Source organism: Bos javanicus, chromosome 18 (assembly GCF_032452875.1).
Source record: "Bos javanicus breed banteng chromosome 18, ARS-OSU_banteng_1.0, whole genome shotgun sequence".
Lineage (NCBI taxonomy): Eukaryota > Metazoa > Chordata > Mammalia > Artiodactyla > Bovidae > Bos > Bos javanicus.
The window spans coordinates 41,350,262-41,365,628 of NC_083885.1; the positions used below are offsets into that span (position 1 = coordinate 41,350,262).

The window sequence follows — 15,367 nt, forward strand, 5'->3', positions numbered from 1 at the left end:
TAGTGCGTGTGTCCATAAAGAGTCTGGCATGTGACACATGAGCAATATCACACATTACAGTACATGTTCCTCCACAGAGGAATGGACTGTCTCCTGGAGCACCCTTGGGTCCTGATCAAAGACACCCCTTTGTAGAGAATTTCCACAGGTGGTGTGTAGGGAGTGACAGGAGGGAGTAGAGACATGATCGTCTGTTTTGAGAAAACCCGAAGGTGGAATTCCTGATCAGGAACCAGCTAGCTGTGCCAACCTGACTTTGGACAATTATTTAATCTTGGTTTTCTTACCCGTAAAATGGAGAGATGTTTCTCCACCATATATCCCCACTGATAGTCATGAGGACCATTGAGGCAATTCCTGTAAACATGCTCTGATGAACGGGTGTAGGACTGTTTTCTCATCACCCTGGACTAAGCACCAGAGGTTGGTCACTTACCTCACTCCCACGCCCCTCTCTGCCATCACGCACCTGAGCAGAAACCACCAGCATGGAAAGTCTGGAAGACTCGTGGTTGCAGCCCCGGCTCTTCCCTGAACCCAGCTGCCCACAAGTACAGAGCCGTAATGAATGGATGGTCCCCCAAGGGCAGGCATTTTCCTTTCCTCCTCAGGTACAGGGAAAGAGCAGATATTTCCATCGTAGCAAGTAAGAAAAATATCTCGTTTCCCCACTTTTGTTATAAACAATGTACGGCTTGCTTTCTCCTTACTCCTCTTGACCCTCCACACTGTATACATATTTATATATTATTCATAGTGGATTAAAAATGAATGTGCTCTTTACCACGGCTCTACGGTGCTGTGACAATACAAATTAACGTATGATGTACTTACTTTTCGCATGGCAGTGATGGGAAATGTTGATGGGCTCAAAGGGAGAGATAGAGAGGAGGGAAGCGGGGTGATGTTGGGGGCTCACATCTGGCCACAGCATCAGGGCCCGAGGTCTTGTCTTCAGACGGGGATGGGGCCTCTTTGGGGCAGCAGCCTTGCTGCAGAGCTGGACAGGCCTTCCCCCTTGGAGTGAGGTGCAAGCTCCCCAGAGGGTCCTGTGGGCCCCACCCCTGCCCAGCTCCCACCGAGCTCCACCTTCACCACACTGGAAGCACCAGCTTGCAGGCCCGTGCACTCACACAGCCTTCCTGCTTCTGTACTGAGTTCAGGCGAGTCTCTCTGCCTGGGATAGCATTCCGCTCCTCTTCTTTTCTCTTGGCTGTCTCCCTCTTCCCTTCATCCATCCATCTATCCATTCACCTGTCCTTTTGCTTGAAAAATACCTGATGGAAATCTGTAACATCCCAAAGTCTCTACTAGGTGGTAAGAAATATCAATAATCAGAAAACAAACAAACACAAAAAAACCAGAGCAAAAGCAAAACCCCACAGTTCCTGAGTCCTGGAGCTGACTGTCTTCTGGGGCAGACAACATAACTGTTTGTTGATCTGCTCTTGTTGGACACTCTACTGTGGAAGAGAAGAGTTTGCTTTGATGAACCTCAGTGGGTCTGGGGTCATCAGGGGAAGCCTGAGGCACCTGTGCTAAGGATGGGATTATAGTATTTCCATGAAGCAGGGGAGGGAGCATTCAGATGCAGGGAATGAGACAGGATTGGGCAGAGGTACTATGGCAGGAAAGAGAAAGCATGTAAAGCATTTGGAGAACAGCGTCCTGTGGTCAGAGGCAGCAGCTCGGGGGCTTTGAAGACAAAGAGGCTGGTAGGGCATGCAGGGGCTCATATTCCTCCTGGCTGAGCTCTCGGAGCCCCCAACCCCCTTGACCGTCTCCCCTACTGCATGGCCTCAAACTGCCAGCCCTGCACCAGAACAGGATCCTCCAGACACTATATCCTTCCCACGTGGACCTGTGACCACAGCCCAGCCCACGTCTGCTGAACTTCACCAAGGGAAATACCCTTGCTAACAACTACTTCCTTCAGACTCTGAAGGTCTTACCGATCCCAAAACCCCCAGTCAAAAGCAGGAGCCCCAGAGAGAGACTACTTCAGGCTTTATTCCCCGACTATCTGGGATAAGATCACCTAGGACAGGCAGGCTAGTACAAAACTGGCACAGGGAAGCCTTGTTGAATGAATGCTTTTGATGAAGAACAAAGCATAGCCTCTCTTGACCAGTCTTACTTAGATAAGGAACAGAATGATAACAAAGAAATCAGCAATTACAGCAATGACAGACAGCTGACATTTGCAGAGCTCTTTGTCATTTAAAATTTGACACGCTGTCTCCTCTGATCTTCACAACAGAATCAGGGTGTCAGTATTCGTATTATTCCCCCATTTCCAAGATGTAGAAACTGAAGCCTTGAGAGATCAAATGATCGCTCAAGGTCAGACAGAGGGGAAACCGAATCTTGGGTGTTAGTGGCCTCTCAGCCTCACGGAGGGGTGATGCTATGCTTTGAATGCAAGGTCCTGGTCAGACTCACACTGGCCACTGTGGGGCAGGAGGACACCTGAAATCAAAAATGCAAAAGAGAGCTCTCTGTGGTCAGGCCTCTGCAGGAAGGATCGCCTGTGTTCAGAGGGGCCAAAGGCTGCCCTAAAGCAGAGTGCTTCCCTGTGGGGCTGAGCTTGAGAAAGGCCAGTGTGTTCATATTCTCCTCAAATGGGGAGCTGACTGGGGTGGGTGCCCTTATTCTTTTAAATTCAATCCAAGAAAGGCTGTTAGACTCAACTCTGTCTTAAAGGCTTTGCTGCTGCTTAGAGATTGATGGACAGTAGTAGCATCTTCATCTCTACCTACAGACCCAGGTGAATGGCTACCTCCATCTCCAGTGGTGCAGGCAGCATGGCTGGTCTTTCTTCTCATTAAACTGTGCCAGATGGAAGTTTGCCGCGTGTCACCCTGAGGGCTTCTCCCCAGGGGATGTGTTGACCTACCTCCATCTGGAGATCTGATTTTCTTGGAGCCCCACATCCACCTTAGCAGGAAAGTAAGAAAGCTCCCCTCGGATTTCCATGGCCCTCTCACTGCTTCTGCCTTCAGGTGGGTCCTTTGTTCTGTCACATGTATTGGAAAAGCACAGTGGGAATTTCAGTGGAGCTCTCAGCTGTGGGGTTTGTTCTGAAAGTATGGGGTATGTTCTCTGACCCAAAGGTAACAGATCACTGAGTTTGTGCCAAATCCAGGGGCTTCGCGTGGACAAATGGTATAGAGAAATTGGAAACTTTTCATCCAGATTTAGCTAGACTGGGAAATGAATCAAGTTTGCAAAAGTGCTTTGCATACCAACAGCTTTCTGTTTGGGAGTAAATGTTCCCATCACCAAAGGATCAACCTTTCACTTACATCCTATTCTCGGGGTACACAATGCTTTCTTCTGGCCCCATCTCGGCTCCTCACAATCACCTTCCCTCAGGATGCACGTCTCATTTCTTCAAAGCGTTTCTTCCACCTCAGTCTCATGGGAACCTTTCAACAAACCATTTAGAAGGGTGTGTGTGTGTGTGTGTGTGTGTGTGTGTGAATCCTAAAAAAAACATATAATTCTTATAGGAATTTTAGAGAATTAGGAGATCTGAGTACTTTATACACATTTGAAATTTGTTTTAAAGTCAAACCATCCAAGTTCACTCTATTTTAAATTATTCATCTGAGCTATGGGGTGGATATTTTTGACATAACAGCCATAAAGCTCAAATACAAGGATAAACATACAGACATGTATGTGAAAACCTGTGGGACAGAGGCTTTTGGGATCTTCAGGTACTACTATTACCTACAGTGCTTCTATTTACAAAGTACAATGTAAGATGTAGATTTATCATGGTTCCAGTATTGTACAGACTTCCTTCTACAAATGTACACATGCATAACATTATACCTTTCTATATAACTTTTCAGCTCACCTAAGTTAAAATAAAACTACTTCAGTACTAATGGTTTGACCACTGAAGTATCCAAATATGCCAGAATTATTGTACATCTTTGACTCTCCCAAGATACAGATATTCAGATATAACCATAGGATAAAAATCATAATTAATATTTAAAATCAGTTGGTGACAAAATTATACCAAGTGCCTTTATGCCAAGTTGGCCAATTCAAAAAGGCTTTTATTGTGAATAAAGGTGATATCTGAGGTTCTCCGTTTGGTTTGCCAAGATGCATGTGGTTCCCACAGTGACACAATTTGCAGAGAGGGTGGCTTCCAAAGTTTGTGGCATAGATTCATACAGAAATAATAATAGGAAGTATAATAGGCAACTTTGACAGATGGGGAAAAACAGTGGAAGAACGGAGGAACCCGATGAATCACGGGGATCTCAAGTAGATTTATTAAACAATACCATGGTTTGGTCATTTGCTTCACGGTTCTGCAATCCTCTTTGGATTATGGTGCCAAGAGTTTTTATTTCATTTATTTATTTTTAATTATCATTTGGAGTTTTTAGCTCCCAGTCTTGTCATGATAATTTTCCCCATCAGTAACTTATTGCCATCAAATAAGTGAATTGACGAGTTAGCCCCAGCTGTATCTGAGCCATGGTAATTAGGATAGTGTCATCTTTCCTTGTGAACCGCTGCAGAGCTGCCCTTGGTGGGAACCCAGAAGATACAGTCCATTTATGAGAAGCTTTGGACAAGACTTTAGGCTTCCTGAGGGAAGTCTCCACTCTTCTCTCAGATTCTCTGAATGAACTTGAGTTGGTTCCTATGCCTCCAGCTGTAGACTTGGGCCGTCCTTCCTTCTTTCTCCCACTCAAGAGCTGCCCTCAAACCACCTCACTGAGCCCTGGGCATAACTTCATGTCCATAGGGATGACGACTTCATGAGTTGGATGGCTGAGCCTTGGGATCTGTTGGAAACTCACTGACACCCAGCTTAGCGCTGATGAAGGCTCATGATTATGGTGGGGAGAATGGGCATGGCTTTTCCTGTCTCATTGCCATTGATCAACACCATGATTCTTCCCTTCAGTCTATGCTTTAACTCCAATATGATGAAAAGTAGGGCCATATACACTATTCATAAATATCCTAAGTCCACTAGAAACAGAGTCTCAGTTTTCCTTCTGCACCAACCCAGATTCTTCCCTGTCATCTGTATGAGGGGGTGACCAAGCCCTAAGGATGGGGTTGGATAGCAGGAAGGCAGGAGGCAAAGGGTACTCACAAATGCTTCTCTTACTTGATAACTGTGGTCCAGGCCCCATCCTTCTGACAGTCTCTGCTCTTCTTGCTGTGGTAGGCCATGTAGAAGGGCCAAGAGCAAGTGTGTTCCACTCTATGGACTTACGCAAGTAGGAAAGTTGATCAAATTCAGTCTTGTGTTAGGTACAACAATAGAAACAAAAGAAGAGAAAACTCTGTCTGAAAATTTGTAATTAATTCAAAAAAAGGCAAGGGGAAACATTAAAATAATAATGCAATCCCTGCAAAGAGTTCATACCTGCTTGTTCTGTGCCAAGCAAAGGGCTTGGCACCAGTGATGTTAAGATGGCTATGCTTCCTGCCTCAGGAACTCACAGTCTATCATGGGTGCCAAGGCACACACAGACTGCAGTCACACAAAACAGAGCCTTGAAAGGAGAATGGGGTTTGGCTCTGCAGAGAACAGAAGTGATGTCTCAGGGAGAAGGTAGCACAGTCAAAGTGTGGGGACCCTGCAGAATGAAGCCCGTCTGCAGAGACCATCTAATTGTTTGGTTTGGAGTGGGCAAACAGGGGAAGCTTCTGGAGACAGGAGAGGTGTTGGGACTGAGCTGTAAAGGCGGGGGGTTGGGGGGGGGTAGGTGGTCATTAAAGATTTGGACAGGAAACTCAGAGCTGAGCTTCTGCTTTAGGTACTCACTCTGGTAGACCTGGGGAGGATGGGCAGGAAGTGGGGAAACTGGAAGCAGGACGCTCTCTAGCAGGCAGCCATGTTCATAGTCTCGCATCAGCTGGTGTACACTGGACCAGGCTCAGAAGGGGAATATGGGAAGTACAAAGATTCAACAGGTAGAATGGATTTGACCTGGGGACCAACTGGCTAGGAGGGAAGATGGAGAGAGCTAATTCCCGAAGCCCACTAAGAAAGGGGCAAGAATCTAGTGCTGTGTGCAATTTGGTGAGGAAATGAGTTTCAGTTCCAAACATTTGGTTGCTCTCCAGTTTCTCAAGAACAAGACTGCTTTGCTAAGTAGACACACAGGACTTCTGCTATTATGCTCTAGAAAGAGTGATGAATATGCTGTTCAGATGCTTTCTGGGGTAAACAATTGGGCCCATTTATTTGCTTGTTTATTTTCCTGAGTAAATGAAACCCAGCACTGGGTCTTGACCTCTCTGGGTGCTGGGTGGGACAGCACTCATGGGCTTCCAGGAATGGCATATCCACAGCTTCCCAGCATTGGGCAGAATGCATTGTCCCATTATAACTTCCCAAACTAGATGCTTGACTGGTTCCTAAAGATAGCAGAGATGTGTGCATGTCTGTGGTGCACCAGAGCAGAGAAATGAAGCCTGAAGGAGCAGGTGGAGTTTCACAAGAATCCATCTTCTATTCTTATTTACAGGCTTTCTAGAGAAGTTTGATTCTGGGCGTCACCCTTCAAAATTGAACTTCTTTAAAACTAAGCTGGCCTTAATTATCTGAGTGTCCCAGTTCTTGTCTGATACTTTCTGCTGCCTCCTCTTGAAACAGAGCATCCCAGATCCCTCCAGCTTGGCACTTCCACTCCACCGAAGAGCAAGGCTTGGGGAACATCCCTCTCTCACCCCACCCCAAACACACTTCCTGGTCACGCTTGACGTGTTTATCAGTAGAGTTGGTGGGGACATGAGGAAGTGAACTGGCTTGGAGATCTGAGTCAGCATCCCAGATAGAGGAATTTACGGGTCTTCTGGTATGGAGCTAGGGTCACAAAGTCTAGTCCAGGGCTCAAATCCACCTTCTGTCTGTTCTCATACAGCCTGTGGAGCTAAGAATGGTTTTTACATTTTTAAATGGTTGGAAAAAAAAGCCCAACAAGAATAATATTTCATCACATATGAAAATTATATAAAATTCAAATTTCAGTGTCCATAAATAAAGTTTTGAATTTCATCAACAAAAAGTTGGAAATTTATTTCCTCTCTTGTTATATAAGTATCTACGTCATATCTTTGATCTTGGCCTGCACAGTCTAAAATCCTTGCTATCTTACTTTTTATAAAAGAATTTCCAGGTGTTGGAACTTTCTTTTCTCTCACCTAGAAAGGCTGAATTAAAAACCCTGGCTAGGATGGAAAGATCTTTTAAATCCTTGTCCAAGTTATTATTATTATTATTATTTGGTAACTTATTGTTTGAGGCTTTCCTGGAGGCTCAGCAGTAGAGAAGCCGTCTGCCAATGCAGGAGACATGGGTTCAATCCCTGGGTTGGGAAGATCCTCTGGAGAAAGAAATGGCAACCTGCTCCAATATTCTTCCTGGAGAATCCCATGGACAGAGGAGCCTGGTGGGCTACAGTCCACGGGGTCGCAAAAGAGTCAGACATGACTTAGCAACTAAACTGCAGCTTATTATTTATCCAAGTAAGTTATTACTTATCCAAATAGATATATTGGCTGCATCTTTATCCTTTGCCATTTGACGTTTGCAAGGCAATAACACTGCTGATATTGTACCGGTAATAACGATCATGGTCCTTTGAGCACTGGGAGCGGGGGAGGGGTACGCAGCAGAACTGACCGGCCGCTCTTTCTGCCCGTAGGTCACAGGCCTTTCCAGTGCCGCTACTGTCCCTACAGTGCCTCTCAGAAGGGAAATCTGAAGACCCACGTCCTCTGTGTCCATCGCATGCCTTTTGACAACAGCCAATACCCCGACCGCAGGTTCAAGCGCTCCAGAGTCGACTCGGAGGCTTCTGGGAATTTCGAAGACCCCGCAGCTGTCAAGGCGGGGAGCTCAGCAGAGTTAACGGAGGAAGGCAGCAAGGCCCAGGAGGAGCGCAACTGAGCCAACCAATTCGGAGATTGCAATATTATTTTACACAGTTTTCAGATTATGCATCTGGTAAAAGAGTTTGCTAACTGCATTCCAAGGGGAAAAAATCATGTACAACCCCCCACTAGTGTATAGAACATTTAAAAATTTTTAAAAGATATCTATATATATATTAAAAAAAAAAAAATCCCCAGCCCTTGAAAATGGCTGCTAAACTGTTACCCGGCAACAAGTACTTCCAAACAATGCAGGTGGGAGAAAAGGGATTTCAGAAATGCTTGGTGTCCTCTGAGCTCAAGAAAGCTGGGGGGCCCTTCCAATGCTAGAGTCGCCTATGTCCAAAAATCAAGCTCTTAACTGCAAAACGATGCCATCTAAATGATTTAGTGTTGCCTTGAAGATGGAGGGGCTGTGTTTTCATTGTTGAAAACACCTCTATAATCTGACACCAGCTGCTGTCATCTGCCTCGCACCCTAATGGGATGTGTTGGGAGGCAGTCGCGGTGCCAGTCAGACTGGAGCGGTCACTGCAGAGAAAATCAATTCACGTGGTGTCGTAACTGCACTCTTGGAGAAATCTTAGCCGGCCCGCAGCCAGCGCCAGGGCAGACCAGCACTGCAGAGGCTTGCCATCTTCAATGTGCATTTTTTAAAAATCCACAGCCTAATGAATCAATGGTCAGGAAGTGTCTGCAGACAAATGTCCATTGCAGGTTTGATGAGTAATTCCTTTTTTTAGATCAAATTGCAGTATAGAAGGAAATGCTTTTTCTTGGTTGTATTTTTTTTTTCTTTAATTTTTGGAGGAATTTACAAAGGTTGCTAATAAAAAAAAATAGGGATACATGATATCAAATGCTTAGAACTAGCCCACCATACTCACAGAAGGTGCTGGTGAAGAATGGAAATTTACATAATAGTAGAAAGATTGTTTTTATTATGATTTTTAAAATGTTACTTGAATGAAGGCTGCTCCAGTCCTTATTATCAGATTTTTTTCATCCGTTAGTTTTTGTAAGTGTCATAGACATGAAGCAAGATTTTCTTCTCCAGCAAGCTCTTATGAAATAGCTTGTATTAAAATATGAATCTAAAGATCCTGCTCTCTATCACTAATGAAGAAAACTGTTTAAGTTAAAAATGTCTGTTTTTGTAAAACAAATGTGTTCTATATTTTTGTAGATTTTAGATTTTCTACTGATTGGATACTCCAAATTTATCAAGTTCTGCACCACCCAGAGGGAGATTTGGAGGGCCAATAATGAAACACTTGACTCATTTTTTTTAACAAACAATTTATGAAGACTAGTTAAGGGTTTATTCTTGAATCTGCTAGTGTGGCGTCAGAGTTCAGCCTCTTAACATATTTCCTTTGAGTGACACGAAATTGGTGCTGTTGCTTGTGACGGTGGAGAAGTACTGAAGTATTAACTTCTTCTAAGACAAAATTATTCAGACTTTAAAAAAAAAAGATCGATATTTCCTTGCAGGCTGGGAGCACAGAATAAAACCCCAGGGCCTTAAAAACTTCAGCTCTGCCTACAGCAGTTTACAAAAATACTAAACTGCAATCAATGTAAATAAAATGCTTTGCTATCCTGAGACCAGAAGGAATCTCAGGCTAATAAGGAATCCGGTTTGCATATGCTGTCGAGAGGGTGACATCCACCCGGGGTTTCAGTGTAAACGCAATCGCTGTACAATGTGGACCCATCTGGCATAGAGCAAGCTGCTTTCTTGTTTTTCTAGAATAGTTCTCACTGCCTTACTTAAATCGAGTTGATAAACTTAATGCAACTGTTTCTATGATCCTAGAGAAAGGACTGAAATGTTATTGAAAACTTTCCGACTGTAGTAAGCTTTAGGATTTTAACTGCACTACTGTGTTTGGTGACTGTGCCAGTCGCTTGCTTTCTGTGTGTTTGCCCCCGCCTTTGGTATCTTAGCAGAGAAAAAGATAAAAAAGAAGAAAAAAAAAGTAAAAAGAGGAAAAAAAAAAGTGGAAAAAAAAAAACCCCAACAAGAGCCACATTCCATTTCTAGCACTTCGGGCGCTCTTTCCGTACCCTTTTGTGTCTTCTGAGCATCGTCGGATGCGACAGGCAATAATTCTGTTTGTGACACTGGGAACATCCCCTCTTCTTTGTGGCGTGTGTGTTGATTCCATTTTGTCCAGTGCTACTGTCCTTATTTCCCCCCGACACAGGCCTTCTCTCCAGAACATTTGTAACTTGTAATACAAACAAGTGACAGCCGCAGTGATGCAGTGTCAGTTTCTGAATGTCATCAGGTTCTCATATCTAAACATGTCAAGTTTTTTCCCTGTAACTTCTGTAGTCTGTGATGCTGGTCATAATACTGTCTACATTCCTACACAAAGAAAAAAAATCTATCTTGGAGGAAATCTGAGATCAATAGAGTAGAGGATTTTGTTGCTATGCTTGTAACAAGTAGAAAACTTTGTATTTAAAGTTTATTCTTGGTCATTATTTATTATTATAATACATCAGTTGACAGAACTTTATTCTGGTATAGAAAGTATTAAAAGTTGTTTTTTCAGCAATGACTGTTTTCTTTCTGCTGTTAGAATAAAATGTCTTTGAAGCAGTCCAGTTTTATCCAGTGTTTTACGCAATAAAACCTCTACCTCTGGAAAAAAAAAATACCCATTTCTTCCTATTCGCGTATGTTTACTAGGAGGAGCAAAACATATTTTTGTAGCTTTGTCAGACTCTGGTAATGCTTGGTCAAACCGCACTTCTAACAAGAAGCCCTGTAGTATTCTGTATGGTTGGTTCCCATAGCCTGGTTCTTTTTCAAATTTCAAGCTGAAAGTGTATCACTGGGTGTACAAACAGCGTGTGTAAGTGTGTGTGTGTGCACACACCCAAGTGCACATGTTTCTATGAAAGCTTGCAGACACTGGTTACAGTGAGGTAATACCCATGCAAACACCAGTGCTCCTCATATTAAAGTAATTACACCAGACACTTAAAGCATTGGGATCTATTATTCTCTTTTACTGGTAGCAAGTTTAAAAAAAAAAAAATTAAAAACAAGGAAGTCTTTTACCTCCGATCAGAGGACAAGCTAAATTCTCTCTCCAGAAGCAAAGGAAAAGAACAAAGAATAATAAAACCTATGGTTTCAGGGCTACATAAAAAGCAGAATTCTGACACTGATCTTCTCAGGTTCGGTGTGCGCCCCACCCTTGATGTGAGGGCTTGCTTTTTGACTTGTTTGTCGTTGTTAGTGGTGGCATGGTTTCAAAACCAAGCTCCCGTGGTAAATGCTGCAACTCTGGAATAGGTCAGCCCCACCGAAATGCTGGAGGCAAAGGCATCCAGCCATGCTATAAGAATCTATAATCACCGGGTTTCTTTCAGGAGGCCAAACTGTTGGTGTCCGTGGATAGGAACAGATGACAATCCTAAGGGTCTGTTGTCACACAGCAAAGGTGAGTCATGAGGGGTTACTGAGAGATCAGGAAAGGGACGCATTAGGCAAGGAAGGTTGATGGAGGGGCCATGATTCCGTATACACGATGGATCCAATCCCAAATGCTTCCAGGGGCCAGGCAGGACACCTCAGTGGCAAGAGGAGGATGGTAGGAATTTGCAGCGGGGTCTCAGGGGCAATGAGAAACCCCGGCCCAGTGCCTCATCACCAAGAGGAATGTGGCATCAGGGCTTCTGAGTTTGCAAGTGACACTGGACCCTTGGATTTTGAGCAGTGTCTTAATTTTACCTATTGGCTCAATATGTGTATTTAAAAACTGTGTGATAAATAGATGATCAAAATGTGGCTTACACACACATTTGTGATTTCTTTTTTCTTTTTCATCATGGTTTAGCACAGGAAATTGAATATAGTTCCCGTGATACACAGTAAGACCTTGCTGCTTATCCAGTCTACGTATATGTAACAGTTTGCATCTGCTAACCCCAAATAGCCAATCATCGTTCCCCTACCTGCCTCCCTGTTGGCAACCACAGTCTGTTCTCTACGTTTGAGAGTCTGCTTATGTTTCCTAGATAGGTTCATTTGTCTCATATTTTAGATTCCACACGTAAGTGATATCTTCTGATGACCTTTGTCTCATTCTGACTTACTTCATTTAGTATAATTATCTCTAGGTCCATCCATTTTGCTCCAAATGGCATTATTTCATTCTTTTTTATGACTAATATTCCATTTATATATATACGCACACACACACACACACATCTTCTTTATCCATTCATCTGATGGACATTTAGCTTGTTTCTGTGTCTTGGCTATTATAAATAGTGCTGCTATGAACACTGGAATGCATGTATCTTTTCAAATTATTGTCTTGTCAAGAATGGCATATTATTCTGCTATGAAAAGGGATGGAGACGTGACACAGGCTACAGCATGGGTGAGACTTGAGAACACTGAGCTTAAGTTGAAGAAGCCAATCACAAAAGAAGCCAGTCACATACTGTATCCATTTATAGGAAATGCAACAGGCAAATCCATGGAGACCACACATAGGTTAATGGTGGCCGGATTTGGGGAGAGGGGAGAATGGGGAGTGACTGATGGCTAAAGAGTAGGATGTTTCTTTTTGCAGAGATAAAATGTTTCTAAAATTAGATAGTGATGGTAGTTCCCCAACTTTGAATATACTAAAAACCACTGAGTTGTACACTTTAAGATGGTGAATTTTATGGTATGTGAATTATACCTCAATAAAGCTATTATAAAGTAAAATATAAAACTGGAAGGAGGGCTTTTTAAGAAGCATCAGTATATATTTCCATCAAAATATTTTGAGCTCTTAAAGAGTCATAGACAATTGGCAGATTATTAGTACATTGTAAAAAAAATACAAAATTGGGGTGTTCTGACTTAAATTTGAATCCTAGCTATACTACTTACTGGATACTTGATCTTGAACAATTTAGCCATTCTGAGTTCATTGGCTGTATATGAAAATTATGAAATTAAATTTCGATAAAGTAGGGGAAATTATATGTAAATTTATAAAGGACTCTACAAATGTTAGATTGCTGCTATTGTGGTGAGATAAGCCATGTCTATATTTGAGATTAATTTCACCACAAAGCATTATACACTAACACCTCTGTGTTTTGAAAGGGCTCTCCGGTGGTTAGGTGGTCATGATTCCTCCACATTCACCTCCTTCAGACAAAACGATCCTGGACAACTGTCTTAAACTTTTTGTCTTCCAGCTTTCTCATTTGAAAAATCAGTATTTTCACCACTTTCTTGCCATTCTCAGGGTCTTGAGGGTCAGATAGGGAAAGAATGGGATGCAGGAGAAAAGAGTTGGTCCTGGGGTTAAATGTCATTCCACTCACTTGTTTGATGAGAGTTTACAGAAGACCTAGTGTGTGCCAGGCATCAGGCCACAGGCTGGAGATACAGGGGTGAGTCAGAGACCATGCCCACAGATCCCTGTCTAAGGAGAAAACAGACTTCAATTTGATAATCACACAAGTAAGTATAACATATCTGGAAGAGGAGATTCAGAGATAACACATCCCAGAAGATTTCCCTAAGTGGTGACAATGAACTGAGACGTGAAGGACAGGGTGCCGGGTGGAGAAGTAGTGCAAGGGCTGTGTGGGCTGGATGGGGCTCCGGAGGGCTTGTCTCCACCTCTCCGACCTATGGGATCTGGGCAGGTCATTCCAGCTACCCAGATCTGCTTCTTTATCTGTGAAGCAGAAATGGTACCCACAACAAGACTCTTTCTGAGCTTATATGAGCTAGCAGTACATAACTGCATTACAAGCTATGCAGAGAGCAAGCTAGGTACCACCAGGTTCCAAGGACTGTTACTGAAACTGACACCAGCTAGAAACTCACTTGAACACTGAAATGTAGCGCATTCTGCAGATGCATGGCTTTCTGACTTGTCAGAGGTCAGCAATATAGGAGTCGATGTAACAAGATCCAAATGCCTTCTTCAACAAATTTACAGGATCCCAGACAACCATCAGTCATCAGTCACACCCAGGGGCCTCGGTCTTTTGGAAAGGAGTGGGTGGGTGTCTCCTGGGCCCAGTTCAAGGTCTTTCCATGGCGCCAGTCCGTGCTTTCATGGATGGCTTGGCTACAGGGGCAGCAGCACCATTTGCTGGGGGAGTCTACGTAGGATGACGAACGCCCTGGTTTCCCCAAATAAAGGGATTCCCAGGTCGCAGAACTTCCAGTACTAAAAGCAGGACAGTCCTGGACAAACCTGATGGTTGGTCAACTGGGTCCATGGCTACTCTCTGCAAAGGCACACATCCCAGCTGAGCCGAGCTATTGCTGCCCTTTACCCAGGAGGCTCCATCGGGAGAGCCAAGGGGCTCAGAGCATGGGCTTTGCTAACTCGAGACTTGGGTTCAATTTTCCTTGCCACAGTACCTTTCCTATAAGGGTGAAAGGTGACAAGGCTCACACAGCACTCCACACAGTGCTTGGCACATGGTCCTTGTTTACATACTCTCTGTTGAGTGACTGAATGAATAGATCTCTGATCCTGCTTCGACTAGGTGGGGAATGCCTCAAATGTGAATTTCTCATCCTAGCAGCCGGAAACTGCTGAGCTGCTGATACTCAGTGTTAAGATACTATTTTGTGCTGAAACTTTTATAAAGATGATAACCCTGCTGTCTCTTGTAGTTTGGGATTTGCACACGTCCCCCTCTCTGTTGAACATCTGTATTGTAACAGTATATTATGAAAACCTCACCTGGTGTATTGTAAGCACAATCCCAAGGAAATTAGTGTTAAATATTGTGATCTTCTTTTCAAGATAGAAAGGCTGGGCCCGTTCCACAGAACTAGAGGTATGTTTCCATGGGGAAGGAAAAAAATTCATAGTGTAATGCAATATTAAAAATGTCGCCCAGCTGAGCATTCCATGTAGGGGCTTGTGTAGAGTTTTAATCTCTTCACCTGTTGGTGTTAAGAGAAAAGAGAGATAGAGGGAGGGCGGGAGGGAGGCAGGGAGGGAGAGGAAGGGCTTATGTGAACAGGGAAATCACAAGCAAAGAGGAGGGGGAAAATTTAAATGATCCCAGACCGAACTGTTTTGCTGTTAATACAGAAATACAGTGCAAGACACATTTAATGGGCTCTATTTTTTATTATACTATGCTGAATAATTAAGTTTGAGGCTAAGTGTCACATGGATTTATCTTTTAATTAAAAAAGCATGGTTCACGCATATTTGAGTGGTAGTCCAAATAAATGCAATATAGAAATTTATGTTTGTTTATCTAGGTGTTAATTACCTAGAGATTGTTCTGGATTACTTCTTTTTATAAAGTGTCATAGGCTCGTGTCAGAACGAATAAAGCTTGCCCATGGAACCTTATCAATTTGCTAACGATAGTGCTGGTTTGACCTGAGGTGGAGGGGCCAGGGGAAAACTTTGGGGATTGTTATGTACAC

General features: G+C 43.5%; 1 protein-coding gene across 15 annotated transcripts in view; it reads left to right on the plus strand.

The window, feature by feature from the left end:
• ZNF536 (zinc finger protein 536) overlaps window positions 1–10,602 on the plus strand; it is a 449,324-nt gene extending 438,722 nt beyond the window's left edge. For all 15 annotated transcript variants that reach the window (XM_061387872.1, XM_061387868.1, XM_061387861.1 and 12 more), the window contains one exon: window positions 7,698–10,602. In XM_061387872.1, the coding sequence (XP_061243856.1) occupies window positions 7,698–7,942 (245 nt within the window). In that variant the 3' untranslated portion in view covers window positions 7,943–10,602. The remainder of the gene's footprint in view (window positions 1–7,697) is intronic.
• The last annotated feature ends 4,765 nt before the right edge of the window (window positions 10,603–15,367 follow it).